Source organism: Mesoplodon densirostris, chromosome 5, assembly GCF_025265405.1.
Source record: "Mesoplodon densirostris isolate mMesDen1 chromosome 5, mMesDen1 primary haplotype, whole genome shotgun sequence".
Lineage (NCBI taxonomy): Eukaryota > Metazoa > Chordata > Mammalia > Artiodactyla > Ziphiidae > Mesoplodon > Mesoplodon densirostris.
The window spans coordinates 77,500,921-77,522,718 of record NC_082665.1 but is presented as its reverse complement, the minus strand read 5'-3'; the positions used below and the strand labels follow the sequence as shown (position 1 = coordinate 77,522,718).

The window sequence follows — 21,798 nt, the reverse complement described above, 5'->3', positions numbered from 1 at the left end:
AACTGGGGCACGAACCCGCATCCCCTGCATTGGCAGGCGGACTCTCAACCACTACGCCACCAGGGAAGCCCCAAATAAATTCTTTTTAGTGAAGAAACTTTCTAATGCCTTCTAAGCTGCAGGTTCTTTTTTAAAAAAATCTTTGTTTAACTTTTCTAAAGGGCCTTGCCTGTTAATGAACCAAAATTTATCAGTTTTAACTTATTTAAATGAATTTGTCTAAAGTAGAAAAACTGAATTTTTAGAGAAGAACCTTGTATCTGTCTTGTTTTCATTGGAATTTTTTTTTTTTTTTTTTTTTTTTTTTGCGGTACGCAGGCCTCTTACTGTTGTGGCCTCTCCCGTTGTGGAGCACAGGCTCCGGGTGTGCAGGCTCAGCGACCATGGCTCACGGGCCTAGCCGCTCCGTGGCATGTGGGATCTTCCCGGACCGGGGCACAAACCCATGTCCCCTGCATTGGCAGGCAGACTCTCAACCACTGCGCCACCAGGGAAGCCCTGGAATATTTTTTATATGTATATTTGTATTCTCACATTTACCACATTTCCACATTACCTAAAACTTCAGAAGTTTACTCTGGATTTATAAATTACAGTGATTTGACTTATCACTAGGCAATATGATTTTTAATGTTTTGCTTTCTTGATCCTGTTTCAAAGCTAGAGTACCTGCATCATGAGATTGCTGTGAGAATGAAATGAAATAGTGCCTGTAATGTAGTTAAGTGCAAGCAGTAATTAACAGTAAATATCAGTTGTTAATCATAAAGCACTGGACGACTCCTCACTCCTCTACAGAGAACACTGAATTTGTTGTTCTGCAAACATTTGGAGCCTACCATCTATCAGGTGGTTTCCTTAGTACCACAGCACAGCTGTTTTAGGGTGAAATAAAATGATCATGGGCCTTGCTCTCAAAGTGTGGTGATAGCAGCTAATGTTTGAGGTGTTTGTAGTTTACACAGTGATTTAATATATATTCTTGGTTAATCCTTACCACAGTTTTTGGTACAAGGTAGGGAAGCACCCCCAGGGCTTAAAAAATTAAGGTCACACAAAATTGGAGCTGGATTCAAACCCAGGTACTCTGGCTCAGTTTGTGTGTAGTTTGTCAACCCTGAGCCACATTGTGGTTGCACTTTTATTTTGCTGGAGCAGTGACTTTCAATCCTCTGTGCATTAGAATCACTTGGGGAGTGCTTTAAAAATGCTGAAGCCTGGGCCCTGTGCCCAGAGATTCTGATTTGATTGCTCTGGTGTGAACCTGGGCATTTGTTGGAAACTCTTCACATGATTCTGATGTGAAGCAGGGTTGCAACCACTGTGCCAAGGAACGGAGCCATAAAGAGTGGGAGGTGGTGGCGTCTAACTTCAGAGTTATGATATCCAGGGGCTGAGGCTCTCTGCTAGGATGGATTCTTTGCAAAGTTACTTTGCAACATTGGCGGCATTTGGCACTGTTTCATCAGAGGAAGGCACCCTGGCAGCAGAGCTCTGACGTTTAACTAGGATGTCCAACTGGAAGAATTTGGGGTGGCTCTGGTGCTTGGTCATTTAAGAGCTGCCTGATTGAGTTGGTGCTGTGGTTTGTTTCTTTAGATACTTTTGTCTCTGCTAGCTAGATGTCAGGAAAACCGGTGTTGGGAAAATCTTCAGCTTCTTCTGTGGTGAGGATCTTACTGTCTGCTCTTAGCTGCCCAGCCCCTCCCCTGGTGGGGAGTAGTTATTCCTGTGGTGGGTGGGTCAACCACAGAATTGTAATCTACACCCACTTACTTATAGTATAGGAATGCTGAGGAATGTTTGGAATTTATAATTTAGGTGTTCTACCCAGTGCTTAATGTAAACCTTTAGCTTAAAAGTTATTTTCCATTTATTCTAGCCCAGGTAGAAATTCAGAACAGCTTATAGTATACTAAAAATACATGTGTACTATAAGGAATTGGTAAATTCTTAGTTTTAAGTAATAATGCCCTGATAGTTGTTTTTTTTAGGCTTTTGCTGTGCTGGTACACAACTGTCTTTCATACAAAACTGTTGAATTGCTGTTTTTTTTTCACTTTCAGTTTAAAAATCCCCTTATTATGCTGCTTCTGGCTTCTGCAGTCATCAGTGTTTTAATGCATCAGTTTGATGATGCTGTCAGTATCACTGTGGTAAGAAAAAATATATATTTTTAAACATTGTTAATCATATAAATTAGGATTGGCTTTTATTGAAGATGAATTGAGACATGCCTTAATGCTTCTTCAGGTTTTTTTTGTTAAAATCCAAATTCTGGTTTTAGTTGCAGTGATCTCAAGTAATATTCAAGGGTCTGTGATTGGCACCCTAGAATTATTTAACAGTACGATAATTTCACAGATACGAAATATTTTATAATAATTTTCCATTTAAATATTTATTTTACTTTCCAGTTGAGAATACATTTGAGTAACCGTGAACTGAAGCCTGACATTTTAAAAATTAAAAGTATTATTTAACAGTGTATTCTGTATTTTAATCTTTCCAGTTAGGTTATTCTGGCTTTCATCTTTTTTTTTTTTTTCTTGCCCTTCTGTTTCATTGTAGTATAAAAATTTATAGTAAGTATAAGCATTGATTAAAGCAAGTGTGTTAGGCTTAAGAACACAGTAGAAATGAACGTAGAGCTGTGATTCACCAGCTCTTGCTGTGGACTCCCAGGAGTCTCTGAGATTCTTTTAAGGGAGCATATGAGGTCAAAACTACTTTCATAAAACTAAAAACATTATTTGTCTTTTTGCTATAGACATTTGCATCAGTGGTGCAAAAGTGATGGCGGGTAAAACTGTTAGAGCTTCAGCTTGAATCAAAATAATGGCAACAAACTGTCTAGTAGTCATTGTTTTCTTTCACTGTTTCTCTTAGCAGTGTTTTTCATAAAACAGTAAAAATTAATTTTATTAAGTCTTGATCCTTAAATATATACCTTTTTAATGTTCTGTGTGATGAAATGGGAAGTATGCATTGAAGTATGATGGTTGTCTCAAGGAAAGGCTGTGTGCTGGGCTGAACTAGCCTTTTACTCGAAAGAATGACTGATAGACAAACTATGGTTATTAAGACTTGGATAACTGGCATACTTTTTTTGAAAGTGAGTGACATGAGCCTCTCACTACAAGAAAAACAACTGACAGAATTTGTTGCCAATGGTAAAATTCAAGCTTTCAGTGATAATTAGAATTTTGCAAAAATTTTATGCATTATTTTATGCTGGACAGCTTCCCAGTATTTAAGACCTTATTCTAATGAGATCAGTAGTGAATGTGATTTTTTTTTAACTAGTATGAAATGTGTCAACACTTGAAAGATTTGAATAACCAAGTGAATCAATCTTTTCTAAATGACCAGTGCATGATGATACAAAATATTTGGTGACAAAAGAGCCATTCAACATGCAAAAGAGATCAGTAGATTTTAATATAACAGATTATGAAAAGTTCATTGATATAGTTTTAGGTTCTATATTGCAAATTACTTTTAAAGTAACAGTTGTCTAATTTTTGTGTAGTAGCTAAGAATCATATCCACAATCATCTGAAAAGGCTTTTAAAATACTCCTCCCTTTTTCAACAGTATCTGAATGAAGCTGAATTCTGTTCATATACTTTAGCCTAATCAACACATATCAATAGATTGAATGCAGAAGCAGATACGAGAATCTGGCTTTGTATTAAAGCAGACGTTAAAGATAGAAAAATTGAAAACACTGCCACTTTTCCCACAATTTTTGGGGGGGAATATATTTTTCATAAAAAATGTATGTGTTAACATGTAATGGGCTTACTTTTTTTTAGATAATAAGTAGAAATTAAAACTGAGTGATTGAAAAAGTATTTAATATGGTAAATATCAATAGCTGGAAGTCACATAAACAAAAGCTGGTCATCCGTTTGTAAGAGCGTAAAGGGATCCTGAGATCAAAGAGTTTGAGAAGCCTTCCTGGGGAGGCAGGTCCCTGTCAGTTGTCCGTTTTTCCCCACAGGCCTCAAGGCGGAGTTATGATTCCTTCCCTGGCTGTTTCGTGCTTAGTGTCTGGTTTTTTGGGCCTGCAGATAGAGTCAGAAAAATAAGATATGATTAACAGTTATTACAATGTCTTATTTAAAAAGGTTGTTTGTTTTGTTTAGGCAATACTTATCGTCGTTACGGTCGCCTTTGTTCAGGTGAGTAAGTAGCCTATTTTGATGACATAAAAATGGTATTTTAGTTAATTGCTTAAAAAAATCAAGGTGGCTTATGTTAAAATGTATAGTTAATGGGTATGTTGGTCAGAACAATTTATTCTTTGTTTTTGAAATAATTTCAAAAGCAATAACTCTCCAAGGAAGTTTGTGGAACCAACTTGACTGCTTTGGTTTAGGCAGTGGCATGAAGAAAATCTAGTTTTTTATTTGATGATGTTAAAGATAACCGAAGCAGGTGGAAACAAAAAGTACAGTAATAGAAATAAAATCCAGCAGTAGGCTTTTAAATTTTTTCCAGTTAAAAAATTGGGCCAGAGTTCAAATTCCTCATTCCTCAGTGGAAGGGATGTTCTGATCTGGATTGAACTCCCTGTTCAGCATAGACATTGAAACGGTAAAGAAGATATATAAAAAGGAACCCCCTTTAAAAAATTAATGTGAATAATGTGGAGATAATGTCTGGATTTCTGTTGACAAGTATAGATATAAATAAAAACGTGGGCTTAGTTTTATGTTTATTTAAATATCTGATAACTTCTTCAGGTTTTAGAACAGTGTTGGCAGGTGTCATTTGATTAGCTGAAAGTTTTAAAGCATGGTTAATAAGACTAGAAGAATTATTCTAGTTTAGGGAAAAATTAATATGTCATTTGAAATTCATGTTAATTTGAATCTTAAGACTATATTTTAAGTGGCTGTGGCTATTTTCACATCTGTGATTTATTCCTTGGGTATTTCCTGTCATCATCCAGTTTTCCTGTGGTAATCTCTAATTTAGTAATTTGTTTTATAGTCACCCAGTGTAGAAAAGCCGGTTTTAATCAGATTATCTGCAGCAAGTTTGTGAGTTGCATCAGTACATCATCAGGGATCCTGTATCTAGGGAATCCTTTTGCTTAGAACAGATAAAAGTTGCCTTAGGGCAGGTGGCGGGCTTAGTTTAGCAGAGGTTATTCCAGGCTGAGCCTCATTGGACATAGCTATTCATTTGGTCATGTGGGTGGTACGACGCACTGGACCAGTAACTGGAACCCTTTTGCATCTTTAATAATGCTACAGATGTATGGAGTGGCTTGCTTCAGAAGTATTCTTACAGTATTATCACTTTGTATGGAAGATGTTAGTAGCTTGGTAATAGCTCCTACTCAGAAAAAATCCCACAAAATTTCTATTTTAACGTACTCAGTGTGGACTTTTACACAAAGATAGTGTGTTACACACCTTAAACGTAGTGGCTGAAACCATCTGCCAGATATCTTTATGATAGGTTCATTTGATAGGTTCATTATTTATATTTGTGTTTTTACCTGTGTTTTAGGAGGAGGATGCTTTTTATTATTTACATCTGCCTTCCCCCCTTTCTAATCTCAATTTCCCATCCTCATTGTACACCCTTGCAGTCATAAAAATAGCTAATTGTTTTGTATAGTCATATATTGATGCCACCTTACAATAAATTTAAAATTGAACTTTTAGGTGTTCATTTTAGATGGCTGTCAAGTTTGTGTTGAAGGATCATTTTGATATAGAGGTATCTTTTTAGTTGTAGGGAGTAAAGGCTAAGAAGTCTGAATAGGGAGGTAAAGATTGGGCAGCTTCTATGTCATTTATTAGTAGGATCTAGGAGTAGTGAGTGTTTTCTAGCCTTCTATGGAATTTTTGGGTAAAACTTCCAAATTCCTTAATATCCTTGGTATGATTGGGGGAGGGGTGTCTTTGTAATTTTTTTTAAATTGAAGTATAGTTGAGATGCAGTATTGTTTGAGGTGCAGTGTACAGTGATTTGATATTTGCATGCCTTATGAAATGATCACCATAAGCCTAGTAACCGTCTGTCCCCATACAGAATTATTGTAATGTTCCTTATGCTGTATATTACCCTGGGTGTCTTGTGATTTTTATATTTACAGATTTACCTTACTTTCACATTTGTTCCTCTTGCCTAAGTAGTAAAGACAGATTTAGTTCTAAGTTATTCATATACAGCTTTGCATTTTCTATTTGAAAACGTTTGTGATGGGTATGCAGTTTTGATTAGTGCTAGCACTGCAGTCATTTCAAAACACCCCCCGACTTTCACTCCCACTACTCTCCCTACCCCTTCTTCTCCCTTTTTTTTTTTTTTTTTTTTTTTTTTTTTTTTTTTTGCGGTACGCGGGCCTCTCACTGTTGTGGCCTCTCCCGTCGCGGAGCACAGGCTCCAGATGCACAGGCTCAGCGGTCATGGCTCACGGGCCTAGCGGCTCCGTGGCATGTGGGATCTTCCCGGACCGGGGCACGAACCCGTGTACCCTGCATCGGCAGGCGGACTCTCAACCACTGCGCCACCAGGGAAGCCCTCTTCTCCCTTTTTAACCTTAGATCAAAAGATTGGTGTACTTAGTGCAGACATGAGACAAAAATAGCAGTGATGTTGTGTGAAGCGCAAGACAGCCCACATTACTGAGGTGAAGGATGTCTCTGACTGTCAGCTGTGATTGTATGGTTGGAGGAAGGCTGGAGCCTCACAGAGTTAGGGCCCCTGAGAATTTCCCCTTCCAGGTAATTCAGTCATGGGAAAGGTTTCTGTCCAGGGTAGGGCAGCCACATCTCTCTCCTTGTTTAACATACCACAAACCTTTACAGTTGCCTTGGGCTTGAATCCTCAACGCCAGTGTTGTTTGCAGTTAATTGTCTTTGACTTCCTTGGTCATTAAACACTAAAAGTAAAGTTATCTTAATTATGAGGCTCAATGATCTTAACTTTTAATGACTGAAAACTCTACTCTTTGGACACACTAATCAGTTTTCTTCACTTTCTTATAAGTAACTTGACCTTAGGTTTGCACATTGAATATTGAAATATAAAATTGAGGGTCTTCCCTGGTGGCCCAGTGGTTAAGACTCGCACTTGCAATGCAGGGGATGTGGGTTCAATCCCTGGTTGGGGAACTAAGATCCCACATACTGCGTGGTGCGGCCCCCCCAAAATAAATAAATAAATAAATATATATATATATATAAAATTGAGAATACTTAATTATCAAAAATTGGTCACTATATATTTAACCTAAGGGACAAGCTTTTATGGGTAGGAATATAAATGCAAGTAAAGAAAAAGATAAAAATTGGGAGAAATGTTAAAATAATGATTGGGGTCAATATTTAGTTAAGTCTAACATAGTATATGTTCTTAAGAATGTACATATTTGCATTTCTTTGTAAATATTTTTTCTTAATTTTTTTTAATAGGAATATCGTTCAGAAAAATCTCTTGAAGAACTGAGTAAACTTATGCCACCAGAATGCCATTGGTATGATCCTCGTTTCTGATATGGATTTCTACTCTTAAAAGTAGAAATTAAATGTGACTAGTACAGTGTACATTGTGGCCCAATATTTGTTTAAACATAAGGTAGAAACCATTAATCTGACATGAAAAATTCATGCCCTATTCAGTATAGCAAGTAGTACTATTAAAACTTCCGTTACTTCTAATTTTGAGATTCTTGAGACATGGATTTATTCAACAGTTACTTTCTGTGTGTGACTATGTGCCAAGCACTGTTGTGGGTGCAGTGATGTATAATCAGACCCTGGTGATTGAGAAGGTTGCTACAATTTTCGCATTTTACATTTGAGCAACTGGATAGCTTTTCCAGTGCTTTGTTTGTTTGTTTTTTTAATTCATCTGAGCATCTTAATTACCGAGAGCACAAGAATAAGTCTTTTCTTGGTTTCTGTATTTGACTTATCTCCTTAGAAGTGGTGATAATGCAATATATTTTCCCTCAGGCAAGCCCACTGGAAGGAATTTCTTAAAATAAGTGGCCTGGCTTGCTTTCTTCCACCATGGTTGTTTCTGTTTCATGTTACAGTGTGCGTGAAGGAAAATTGGAACATACACTTGCACGAGACTTGGTTCCAGGTGATACAGTTTGCCTTTCTGTTGGGGACAGAGTTCCTGCTGACTTGCGCTTGTTTGAGGTGAGTTTGATGTCTTAGTCTGTTTGAGCAACTGTAACAAAATAACACATAAATGTACTCCTCACAGTCCCGGCGGCTGGAAGTCCAGGATCGAGGCACCAGCATGGTCACATCCTAGTGAGGACCCTTTTTCTGGTTCATAGCTGGTGCCTTCTTGCTATGTCCTCACATGGTGGAAGGGGCTAGAGAATATATCCAGACAAAACTCTTCATTCAAAAAGTTACATGCACCTCTATGTTCATAGTAGCACTATTCACAATAGCCAAGACATAGAAACAACCTAAATGTCCACTGACAGAGGAATGGCTAAAGAAGATGTGGTACATATATACAATGGAATATTACTCAGCCATAAAGAGAATGAAATAATGCCATTTGCAGCAATGGACCTAGAGATTATCATGCTAAGTGAGTAAGTCAGAAAGAAAAAGACAAATACCATATATCACTTATATGTGGAATCTAAAATAGGACACAAATGAACTTATCTACAAAACAGAAATAGACTCACAGACATAGAGAAAAGGCTTGTGGTTGCCAAGGTGGGGGGGGGAGAGGGATGGACTGGGAGTTTGGGGTTAGAAGACACAAACTATTATATATAGAATGGATAAACAACAGGGTCCTACCGTATAGCACAGAGAACTATATTCAGTATCCTGTAATAAACTATGATGGAAAACAATATGGAAAAATAATGTATATATATGTATAGCTGAATTGCTTTGTTGTACAGCAGAAATTAATCAACTATACTTCAATAAAAATAAAAAAATTAAAGAATGGTAACAGATGTATAACTAATTTAATAAAGAGAGGAGACAACTTTTCTAATCTAAAAGAAGGCAAAAAATAAGAAAAGAACAGAAATAGGAACATAGAATAAATAGATGGGTCAAATAGAGAACAAATAGTAGGAAGAGCTATAGAACCCCACTGTATTAGTGCTTATTTTAATTGTAAATGGATTAAATATTCACTTAAAACACTGAGATTATCAAAGTGATATAAAAAGCAAATGCAATTTAAAACAGTGACAGATCTAAACATTTTTTTTCCCTTAAAATATATCTGTTTTTCCCATAGAGTCTTTTGAGGTATCCATGTAGTAAATCAGCAGATCTTTATGGAAATGAGTGTCAGGCATTGTGGGAGACACAAAGATGGTGTGATAGAGTTCTTGCCCCCAGGGAGCAGACTGTTGGTGTACACAAATCACCATAACATAGAACTGCGTAAGTGAAAGAGAACTACAAAGAATGGAGTAGAAAATTTAGAAAAGGAAGAGGTTAATTCTGATTTGAGTGAAATGAGCATGCCTCAGACAACATTGCTCTGGTGGTTAATAATCGAAGGGTAGTACTGAACAGAGATGGAGCAGCAGCAGTATTTAGATCCCTGTGAGTGTTCTGGTATGTGATTAGAGCTGCAGTATGTTAAAGATAGAAAATGTATGGTAGAATCAGGGGGCCTTGGATATGAAGCTCCACTTCAGATTTTATTGGTTGGGATTTAGCTTTGAAGGTCATACCTAGCTGGCAATGATGTTACGTTTAATCCTGCCACCGTGTGTAGAATATGTTGAAGGGATGGAGGAAGGCACCTAGTATAAGAAGCCCTCATAGCCCATGAGAATGCCACTCTCATCTGTTATTGGAATTGACATGTACAGAGCTGTCATTCTTTGAATACCTAGTGTGTCCCAAAACATGAGCATTCTCATGTGGAGGTTATGGAAAGCCTGAAGAACATTTGGAGTTATAAGTACAAGCTTCATTTAATCTTGAAATAAAGAAAGGTCTTTCTTCCAAATACTTAAAATTTATCCTTAGAAAGATATCAGATTGCTTTAATTGTTGAGTGCAAATAATACAATACAGCAAGTATTGGGAATGTTAATTTTACTTTATTACCTTCTTTCTCCTCTTAGTAGGTCTTTTTATATCTTTTTTACTCATTTCTTCTCCCTTCCTCCTATCCCTAATATTTGGTTAATGACAAGACCTTGAATTATTCTTCCTTAGAGATGTAGTAGGCCTGTCACTTGATATAAATCATCTCCCCTCCCCCAAAGAACCCTAATTTGAATCCATGAAGTTTTTGTCACCATTTATTCTGGAGTGCTTCTCTTCTAATTCAGAAGCAGACCTCCTCAGTGGGATAGTTAGAAGATGATTTTCCCATTGTTTGAATAATTTGAGCAGTATAACGACATAGAAACTTCAAAACACCGTTTGACTTGGTAAAGTATTTAAGGGTTTCATTTAAACAAGGGTTAATTGAGAATTATCTCAGATAATTAATAAAATTAATTTTCTCATATAGAAAAATACTTGTCAGAATATGGATTAGTACATATTTTATACATTGAGCAAGTATATATCGAAGACTTACTGTGAGTTTAATAAGAGTGATTTTTGACATTTTAAAGCTTGATACTGTAAAAATTAGAAGTGTATGCTTTGTGGAGTAATTGATCAGTTGTGATTGTTTTCCCCCTACTTGTTAACTTTTCAGACACTTCATCAGCACGTTTTATTTGGCAGTGCTGTGCTTAGGCTGATTTTGTTCCAGTTAATCCACTTTACATATATAGTAGAACATCTTTAATTCCTTCTGTCACTTCTCTCCCCTACCTGGTACCAGAGGCATGTTTTTGCAACTACTTTGATAGTAGATTGAGACAACATTCCTAAAAGAATTGAGCCTTTCCTGCTGCTTCTAGATTTAAATGTACTGACCGAAGACATAAGAAAGCTGATAAGGTGAAATTCTCTTCTGGACACAGGTTACTAACTTTTTGTAATTAAGTTGGCTTATTGTAGTGTTGTTTGCTGAATCTGGTTGTGGTGAATAATTATGTAAGACTAGCTGGTTATTCGATGTTCCTACATGAAACAAGCTCTTTGTTAGAGTATAAAGGAAACAGAAGACTCCTCAGTTATCCTTGGGATATATTAATTTTTCACAAATAAAGCACATGGATTTCACTTTGGAAAAAGCAAGCGTAGGACTTTTGCAGTATAGTTCTTTTCGTTTGGACATGGCCCATGGCCAAGGTTGCCACTTCAGCATTGTCATTGCTGCAACTCTAGGGTTCCTGTCATAATTTCAGTGGTTCAGACTTTGGCTGTAACTCTTGCGTGGGCCTGTAGTAGCATCTTGTCAGCAAGTTCAGTGACTCACTGCTATATAACTTTTATCTGGTATTTTCTGGCTGTGTCTTAAGTCAATTCAGGCTTCTGTAATAAAATACAATAGACTGGGTGGCTTAAACAACAGATGTTTATATCTTATGGTTCTGGGTGCTGGAAAGTCCACAATCAGGGTCTGGCAGAATTGGGTTGTTGGTGAGGGTGCTCTTTTGTCTTGCAGTCTTTTTGCTATGTCTTTATATGGTAGAGAGAGTGATCTCTCTTCCTCTTACAAAGCCACTGATCCCATTATGTGGGCCTCACCTACATTACCTTCTTTAACTCTGATTACCTCCCAAGACACTATCTCCAGTTATCATCACATTACACTGGAGTTTAGGGCTTCAGCATGAATTTTGGGGGGACAGAATTCAGTCCATAGCCGGCTGAGTCTATCTTTGTAAAACCCTTTTTAAAGAAGATTAATATTGCTAACTTAAGGATTTCTGTATTTGGTTTTCTTGCCTGAGTCAGTTTTCCATGGCCAAGGAATGAGCGAATATGTGTTGGTGGCAGTAACCTTACCAGCATAGGAACCTTAGAATTATTTGTGGAGCTGGGATAGTAAAACTTAGATGAATTGAGCTATGGGCACGTTCTCCATTTTTTTCCCTTAGGATTTTTATTTTAATTTTTTAGTAGTAATTGAGAAGAGATACCTCTGGCTAGTTAATTGGGGGCAGCCAAGGGATTGGTCAGACAGTGACTTTAGTTGAAGCAATCTTATAGACTATACATATCTGCATAACAGTACATTTTGCCTTTTTGGAAACATAACATATTTTCCATAATGTTCCAGGTAAAGTCTATATCAAAATTTGAACAAAGAATTCTTTGTAAGGGAAAACAATGTAAGAGTCAGAGGAAAAGAGGATTTCTTTTGGCTGTTGAAAATATTTTACCTCTTAGCTCTAAGTTTTTAACTAAACCCAAAATATTGCCTGAAATGTAGCAATATTTTCCTTCACTTGGAGTACTGAATGATTAATTCTATTGATACTTTCTTTTGTGGCTCATGTGTTAGGGTTATTAGCCCATATCATTCTTTGAAACTGTCTTCAAGATCTACACACAGGGTACAGTTACCACTTTTTTTTTCAAACCCAATTTTTGTTTAAATGGGAATGTCTTAATTTTTCATTTTTGAAAGATAGTTTTGCTGGATATAGAATTCTCTTTGATTTTTTTAAAGCACTTTAAATATGTTATTCTACTGGTTTTAGCTGCCATGGTTTCTGATAAGAAATGGGATGCTAATCTTATTGAGAATCCCTTGTACATGATAGGTTGCTTTGCTCTTTCTGTTTTCAAGATTCTTTGTCTTTCAGCAGTTTGGTTATAATATCTCTCAGTGTAGATGTTTATGAGTTTATCCTGTTTGGAGTGTATTTGTCTTCTTTGATGTATAGATTCCTGTCTTTCATTAAATTTGGGAAGTTTTCACCCAATATTTCTTCAAATATTCTTTCTGCCCATTTCTAGTTTTTTTTCTTCTAGGACTCTTATAATGCTTAAATTGGTATGCATTTTACACTTTGTCTTCCCTGGTATATGTGGTAGCCCTTCCAAGCCTTTATTTCTTCAAAGAACTTCCACCTTAGTCTCTTCCTTTTCAGTCTTTTGGTTGTGTCTGCTGCTTGCCCTGTTCTGTGGTTTGCCTGCTAGTATATGTCTTTAATCTTTTGGCAGATACCTAGAAAGCTACTCTAGCTGGAGTTGTGAATTAAAGGGGTGTGGGATGTGAATTAAAGGTCAGCCTCTGCACCAGTCCTTCAGAGACCTGCCATACAGGTCAAAACATACAACTATAGTATTTTAGGAGCAGGGTCCAGGCACAGAAGCTTCCATCCCCACAGCTATTGCTGCTTCTCTTGGGAATGGGGCGTAGCAGACAGGCAAATAAAAATGCCTTTTTCTTCTCAAGCATTTCCCTGGTTGCTTTTTTATTCCAGAGTTTATTCTGTCAGTTTTTGCCAGCTTATGATTTTTTAGTGGAGGGACCAGTTGTTTGAGTGCCGTGCTCCACTATTTTCTGTGATGTTACTCCTGAGTTGTAAGTTTTTATATTGACTTCAGTGTATTTTTTTGGCAGGTAAATTTGATAAATTGATTTATAGTATGTTGCTCCCTCCTTATTGTGATTTATCACTGAAACTTCGCTTTTAAATTTCTGAATTATTAAACTTATATACATACTTGTAAAAAAGCAATTTACAAACATCTTAGGAAGTAGAGATTTTAAATTAGCTGTTGAAAGAAATTGACTAGAATGTTGGAAAAGGTGTATGTTGTATTTGTGGAATGTGGAAATATTCATATTCACTAAAAGCTATTTGATATAATCACTTGTGTTTGACTTTGGAAAAGATGTATTTTTCTTTAATAGTATCATACAATTGAGAAAACCATTCCATACTTAGAGCAATAGGAGTGTTCGTTCTCTAAGATTGTATAAGCTGGAGCTCTGCTTAGTGTTTTGTTGTCTGATTTTTATAGTTCAGTGGTTAAAAACTGTTGTGAGCTGAGGAATGCTATTCATTTTAAAATGCTGAAGAGAAATAACTCTTTTTTTCTTCAGTAAGTCACTAGAATTTAAAAAGACAATATGGGTGGGTTAGAAGTGAGACTTAGTGTCTTTGTTTTAAGAGTATCATTTTACATTGGTAGGAAAGGACTATTGCAAAAATAGGTCCCCTTTTGAAATTTTTTTTTTTTGCTGTACGCGGGCCTCTCACTGTTGTGGCCTCTCCCGTTGCGGAGCACAGGCTCCGGACGCTCAGGCTTAGCGGCCACTGCTCACGGGCCTAGCCACTCCATGGCATGTGGGATCTCCCCGGACCGGGGCACGAACCCATGTCCCCTGCATCGGCAGGCGGATTCTCAACCACTGCGCCACCAGGGAAGCCCCCCTTTTGAAATTTTGTTCCTTTTAATAGTCTTACTGAAATATCCTATAAATCATTGTTAACCGAATTTAAATTATTGCCTTTAAATTATTGACAACCTGATCAAGTTCAATCTGTACTCTTTTTTTTTTTTTTTTTAAATAAGAACCACTGAATGTACACTTTTTGTTGCTGCACGTGGGCTTTCTCTAGTTGCGGTGAGCGGGGGCTACTCTTCGTTGTGGTGCGCGGGCTTCTTATTGCAGTGGCTTCTCTTGTGGAGCATGGGCTCTAGGTGCACGGGCTTCAGTAGTTGTGGCACATGGGCTCAGTAGTTGTGGCTCGGGGGCGGCTCTAGAGTGCAGGCTCAGTAGTTGTGGCACACGGGCTTAGTTGCTCCGTGGCATGTGGGATCTTCTTGGACCAGGGACCAAACACCTGCACCACCAGGGAAGTCCCTGAATCCATACTCTTAAGTCAAGTTTGCAAGCATTTACCATGGGATAAAATTCATTTCATGTAACACTTGGTTGGTTGGGCTTTGCTTAATAAGCTAGAGCTCATGAAGAATTTTTAATTATATTTTCCTTCATTTGAATAAACAGTAAGAGGAATCTTAATTTTTGAGAGCATAAGTAAGAAATTTTATCATGATCAGGCAGTTGCAGATGAATATTTTGGAAGATTCATTTCTGGGGAAAGAAATCCATTTCTGATTTGCTTTTAATCCTGGACTGGAGGTGATTAACCTAGCAGCATACAGGATACTAAGATGTTCTCTAGTTTATGAACTTATTTGTAGTTACCAGTTGTACCATATTAACTGTAATTTTTTTAAGCAGTCACTTTTTGCTTTCCAGGAAACCTTTGTGACTTTGGCATTTACCTTATTTCTGCCTAATGTTTTATAGGAATAATCCTGTGAATTATTTTCAACCATTTAAATTCTGTAGGTGTTAAATATTCAGATTGTGGGATTATGTATGCATCTTGATTCTTATTTACATTCTGCTTTTTGAACTGTGTTGTGTCTTATTTACACCTCCACCATAGTGCCTGAGGAAGAATGAAGAGAAAGCAGAACATAATCAGTTTCCTTATTAACAGCTTTTCTGAAGGTTTTATGTTTAAACTTGGATGGAAGGCATGGAGCTGGCTGATTCTTTGACTTAATTTTATCCTAACCTTTCTGTCATGAATGCAATGGATAAATGACTCTAATGTCTTTCTTCTCAGGTGAATTAAATTGTGACTAATTTTATCCTAACCTTTCTCTCATGAATGCAATGGATAAATGACTCTAATGTCTTTCTTCTCAGGTGAATTAAATTGTGACTTTGTTAAAGTGTAATAATTAGGCTTGCCTACTTTATTAAGGTACTACCCTTCTTAGAAATGACTTCCTTCCCCTTACTCTCTCAAAACTGCATCCTGCGAAAACTTGCAGTCACCATTAAGAGAAACTAACTTGTCACTTAGAAAATACTCTTGTTCAAGGGACAGTTGAGAGCTATGCTACAATGTATGATTTAGACAGATTTCATTAATAATGTGTTGTTAATTTAACAGATTTATAATTATATAGGAAAAAAAGATAAGGACCCAAAGCTCCCTTTCCTTCCACATTAGTTTGTATACTAACACAGGGCTGATTGTTGTTGTACAAAAAATTACATGCCTCTTTTCTGTAGAAAAACCTGATTTGAACAAAAATTCTTACTCTCTTAAATGGTTATTGCACTGCTGAGGCTGACACTGAAGAGCTGGGTCCCTGACAGAGTCAGTAAAAGCCATGCTTCCCCCCTCTTTTTTTTTTTTTTGCGGTACGCGGGCTTCTCACTGTTGTGGCCTCTCCCGTTGCGGAGCACAGGCTCTGGACACGCAGGCCCAGCGGCCATGGCTCACGGATCCAGCCGCTCCGCGGCATGTGGGATCTTCCCGGACCAGGGCACGAACCCGTGTCCCCTGCATCGGCAGGCGGACTCTCAACCACTGCGCCACCAGGGAAGCCCACCCCCTCTTTTTAAAAAGTCAGATTTTTTTTTTTGTATTCCTTGACAACCACCTAATGTTAGTATTTATCCTTGTTTAAGATTTACATTTGAAATAAAAATTCTTCAGTGGGAAAACGTAAATTTCAACTTTCTCACAGACAAAGGAGTTCTATAGCTTGTATACAAGTATTTGTTTTTAAATATTAGCAGGTTTTTCTTACTAAGAGCTTAGAAAATTACAAGCAGTTCTGATTTTTGTAACAAGCATTAAAGAGAAACTTGCTAAACAAAATAAACTTTTTGTAATTTAGAAGAATAGGAGTTAATTTGTTAACGTTTGGGTTTCATCTCCATAGTTTATAAGCTGTGTGATGTTGGGTGAGGCACTTAATCCTTCGGTATGTCTGTAAAATAGGGATAATACTACTAGTGCTTGCCTCATTGGAGTTGCTAGTAGCTAAGTAGCTGTTAGTAGATAACTTAGTATAGGTGTGTAGCATGGTGCCTAGCAGATAGTGAACAAGGAAGTGTCAACTGACTGTTTTTAGTATTAGCATCATCTTTGAAGAAAGATCTAACTTTTTTCTTACTTGGTAATAAATATGTTAGTGTGAAAAATTATATAGACCTAAGATTAATTTGGGAAGAAGAGTCAAATAACTGTGTTCTTTTAATAAAAAAAAATTCATTGCTTTTGAACATGGCAGGTGTTTTTTTTTGAATCTGTAGTTGTGGTGAAGTAATGAACCCAAATTTACCTGGCTTATCTTTACATACATAATTATATAAAATGGGAAGCCTTTTAAAGACTAAAGGACTGTCAGATCTGTGTTTTAAGGAATACTTTTTATAAGCCTATTTTGATACTAAAATCTATCACATTTACATGGTACTAAACTTTCAGGAAATGCTAACACAGTTTGGCCTCTCTGGAGTTGTATCGTATAATTTATTTTTGTTCTGAACATTCTTAAACTTTATGATCTAATGTTATAAACTTTGGATTAAATTTGCAGTGTTACATGCCTGCCTAGCACAGGAACGCACCTAGCATGTTCCTGCCCCTACAGGCTTTGTACTTTGTGCTTCTTTTGCCTAGAACCCTTCCTCCCTGATGATGGCCCAACCTGGGGCCCTCACGCCAGTCAGGGCTCTGCAAAAGGGTCATCTGCTTTTGAGAGATGTTCTCCTTCTATCTAAGTGTCACTCTCCATTCTTACCATGTATTTTCCCTCACTATCAAGCATTGTATTATCCACTCTTGTTTATTTTTTCAAATCAGTTTCCCATTAGAATAAAAGCTGAGGGCAGCAGTAAACTTTGTTTACTGCTGATTCTCACTCTGTGTGATATAGTACACACTGGCATATTATAAGTGTTAATAAATACTTTTTAAGTGAATGAATCAATGGCGTTGATCAAGTCAAAAGTTTTATTATGTAGATGGGGAGAAAGAATTCATGAACTCAATTTTTAATAATTATTTTCTGTGAGATTTTTTTAAGGTATTTATGTTCATAACAAAATAACCATTTAAATAGATGAGATTTATTCCCCTTCCCCACCCCACAAAAAAGAAAAAACAGGATTTAAATTTAGAGTACTTGGTACATAGTAGGAATTGTCAATCAGGAGGCCCAATTCAGAACACCAGCCCAGTTTATAATAGCAGTGAGACTGCACATTTAACTGCTCTGGGTTCATTTTCTTATCTTGTTTTCTTTCTAGGATCTAACCCAGTGCCTGGTACATAGTTAAGGTAGTCAGTAAATGTTGCTTAGGTGAGTGAATGAACCTATAAAATGAGTAAAATCATAAACTAGTTTCTAGTTTCCCAAAGAACCTCCTAATGATCCTTGAACTAGAGCTTCTGGAATAAAATGGATCAAAGATGTTTGGAAAACACTCTTCTGTTGATTCTGAAACCTGAGTGCAACATCAGAATTACCTGGAGGGCTTGTAAATGCAGTCTGTTAGGTTCACTCTCCCCACCTCCTTGTTTGCAGTAGGGCAGTGAATTTCTTAACAAGCTCTGAGGTGTTAGAGGTGATGCTGGTTCTGCTAAGACCACACTTCCACAACCCCTGCTGTATCTGTATTCCTTTTGAGGTGCCTCACGCTGGTGCATTGTAAGTTTTGAGAAGCACTATGGTAGGGGAAGCTGTTTAGTTAACACAGTGTTTCTAAAACTTCCTTGACCAGAGCACTCCTCCCTTGTATGTATGTGTATATATGTGTGTGTCGGTTTATCAGTGATCATCTATAACACTATACACAATGCCTATTAACATCCTTGGAACTGTTCTGTGGGCCATACTTAGAAACAGAGCCAGGTCACATCTGCAGTATTTTCCACGTATAAAATGATGATTTTTTTTTTTCATGCTTGGGTAGGTGAATTCTTAATTGCGTTAGGAGTGCAGCCTTCAGTATTGAACCCCATTGCAGAGTTGGATGGTGATATGATATTCATGATCTGCATGGAAACATTTATATACATTTTTGATTCTTGCTGACATAAATTTAGAATAAATGTAGGTATGTATAGCAAAAACAATTTCATGAAAATTAAACCCAAAATGATGAAATTATTTATTTCTCAGTACCTTTTATATCTTTCAGTCATATTTCTCTTCTGTTATAGTTGGTTTAAATCTGTCAAACCCATTTTCAGGACTTTAGGATATGGCAAAATTAGGAAATAATTTTAGAACTCATGAGAGTCGAGTTTTTTCTAAATAAAGATTGTCTCAGCTAGTGTCTCCTTTTCCCTAGTTGTAGTTGGAAGTTTAGGCTCATTTTGTCTCATGGTTCTGTCTACTTCGTATGTAGCTTTTGTTGACTTAGCTTCGTTTGTTTTTTTTGGCTTCATCGGGTCTTCGTTGCTGTGTGCGGGCTTTCTCTAGTTGCTGTGAGGGGGAGTGGTTACTCTTCCTTGTGGTGTACAGGCTTCTCATTGTGGTGGCTTCTCTTGTTGCGGAGCACAGGTTCTAGGCGCATGGGCTTCAGTAGTTGTGGCTCACGGGCTCTAGAGCACAGGCTCAGTAGTTGTGGCACACTGGCCTAGTTGCTCCGCGACATGTGAGATCTTCCCGGACCAGGGCTTGAACGCATGTCCCCTGCATTGTCAGGCAGATTCTTAACCACTGCGCCACCAGGGAAGTCCCTTGCTTCGTTTTTAAATATGGTTGTACTAGTCTAGTCTACTGTCTTAAAGTAGTGGATATGATAAAAGATTTGGTTAATTTATAGAAGGGAGGATATCTGTGGAAGGAGTGATGGTTACAAACTCCTTAGATGTTAAGTTTAGCAGAGAGAGTCTTCAAACTTGAACTTACTGGAGTCTTTATGTTCCCCAAGGCTGTGGATCTTTCCATTGATGAGTCCAGCTTGACAGGAGAGACAACACCTTGTTCTAAGGTGACAGCTCCTCAGCCGGCTGCCACTAATGGAGATCTTGCATCAAGAAGTAACATTGCCTTCATGGGAACACTGGTCAGATGTGGCAAAGCAAAGGTAAATTTTCTTTCTCATTTTCAAGATAGCAGTTCCTTTGTTTTCAACCATTTCCTCAGTTCTTTTTTGGCTAATTTTATGTGGAGCTTTTAAAAATATATGACGAAGAAATGGCAGAATTGAACCTAATCCTTGGCAGATATTTGTGAGACTAAGGAGAAGCCATGTCCCTGAGGTATAATACATCCATAGTTCTGCCACTTACCAGGTAATGGATCCTGTAAAATCATAGACCTCAGTACCTGTTCTTTTCTTTTTTTTTTTTTTTTTTTTTTGATAGAACCAGTGGCTTGTGGATATGTTCACCATTGGTTAAATAAAATTTCAATTTAGTTGATATGATACTGGCTATAATATTCGGACTACATATCACTCTCCTACTGATTGATTTCAAATATTTTATTTGCGGGATTTTAATATTACACAAATGTAAAAAGCATCATTCAATAGCATTTCAGAGGGAAACTACATTAAATGTCTCTACTGAGTATAAGAAAGGTTCAAATTTCAGAAATATTAACTTAGACAAAGAAATGGGCCACAGAATTGAGTCAGTAATAAGTTTAATGAGATGTTTGTTTTCAAGAATCTGTAGTAACATCAAAAGTAAATTTGCTGAGGGAACCTTGGATACGTATGTCAGACATCTTGACTGTGGGTGGCTTTGGAGAAAGGGAATGAAGGGGTTTTGTTTTTTGGTTGAGAGAGGTGATTCCATCTGAATGTAAATATGTTTTCTTGTTTTTCCCTTTAGGGTATTGTCATTGGAACAGGAGAAAATTCTGAATTTGGAGAGGTTTTTAAAATGATGCAAGCAGAGGAAGTGAGTAACAAACTTAGTTTGTTAATGATGTTTTAGTTTGAAATTCGAAATATTTTCCATTGTAAGTAGAGGAAAAGAGAATATTGGAGGATTATTTTGTTAATTTTGGAGGTAATATTTTATTCAGAATATCACTCAGTTGTCTGTGCTTAAAATCATAATTGGAAAGCCTGTAATTGGAAGGGTTTGAATTAACACGTAATATTCTGAAATATTCTGATGTTTATTGATTGTTCATAGGAGAAGAAGGTTTAGCCAGTTATTTATAAGGCTTATTATTTTTAGAAATTAGCTTTATCATATTAAATTTAAAGATTACTAAATAGTATATTTGTACTTTAGAACATGTCTTCTACCAAAATTCCCAACTTTACATAATTCCAAGTATCTGGAGAAAAAAAGATTGCAAAGTGAAATAACTTGGAAGATACCCTTGTTGAAGGTTATTGAAGATTAGTTCTCTCATTTAAAATATCTTCTTATATTTAAAAAAGAAGTTGCATTCTACAAATATCATTTTCTTCTCAAATTATCTGGATTTCTCAGGTAGCCTGCCAAGACTCCCATATGTGATGCAGTGTGTAAAACCGTACCAAGCTTGGGGGTGAAGGGATCGCCAGAGATCAGGGAGCCAACAGGGTAAAAAGACTTGGGTTACAAGCATCTTTGTAAGGAGAAAGAGTAGAAAAATGAGGGGCCGCTGATGATAATGAAGTCCTGGGGAAGCTGCTAGGGAGAACAGATTTTTCCTCATAGAGGCATAGAGAGCACGGACCTTTTCAAATAAACGGGTTTTTAACAGTCTAGGCCTCACAGTTTTCTCAGTGAAGGAGCTAAAACTTACCTCAAGGGAGAGTTGTGTATGTCATGGGTGTGTTAAGCACGAGCATGTGTGTGTCAAACACTTAGAGTCCCTGGCACCTAGTAAAGCTCACTAGATTTAGGTAATTGGGTAATTGTGGTGACATTCTTCTCCACTTTGTCAAGGCACCAAAAACCCCTCTGCAGAAGAGCATGGACCTCTTAGGAAAACAACTTTCCTTTTACTCCTTTGGTATAATAGGTAAGAGAAGAGTGAGTATGTATATCTCCTATATTTACTTAGGTTTATTTTTTGAGTGGGAAGGGGGAGTTAGATACATACATAGAAAAATTCCATTCATTCATTCATTTATTCAGCTACTATTACTTTTTTTAAACTATAAAACTAA

At 37.0% G+C, this 21,798-nt stretch overlaps 1 protein-coding gene across 4 annotated transcripts in view; it reads left to right on the top strand.

Annotated features, from left to right (window-relative positions):
* The window catches only part of ATP2C1 (ATPase secretory pathway Ca2+ transporting 1), a 110,947-nt gene that overhangs the window by 41,424 nt on the left and 47,725 nt on the right, over positions 1–21,798 (top strand). For all 4 annotated transcript variants that reach the window (XM_060099034.1, XM_060099033.1, XM_060099031.1 and 1 more), the window contains 7 exons: positions 2,067–2,156; positions 4,152–4,187; positions 7,440–7,501; positions 8,066–8,174; positions 19,609–19,764; positions 20,519–20,587; positions 21,575–21,650. In XM_060099034.1, coding sequence (XP_059955017.1) covers positions 2,067–2,156; positions 4,152–4,187; positions 7,440–7,501; positions 8,066–8,174; positions 19,609–19,764; positions 20,519–20,587; positions 21,575–21,650 — 598 coding nt within the window. The remainder of the gene's footprint in view (positions 1–2,066; positions 2,157–4,151; positions 4,188–7,439; positions 7,502–8,065; positions 8,175–19,608; positions 19,765–20,518; positions 20,588–21,574; positions 21,651–21,798) is intronic.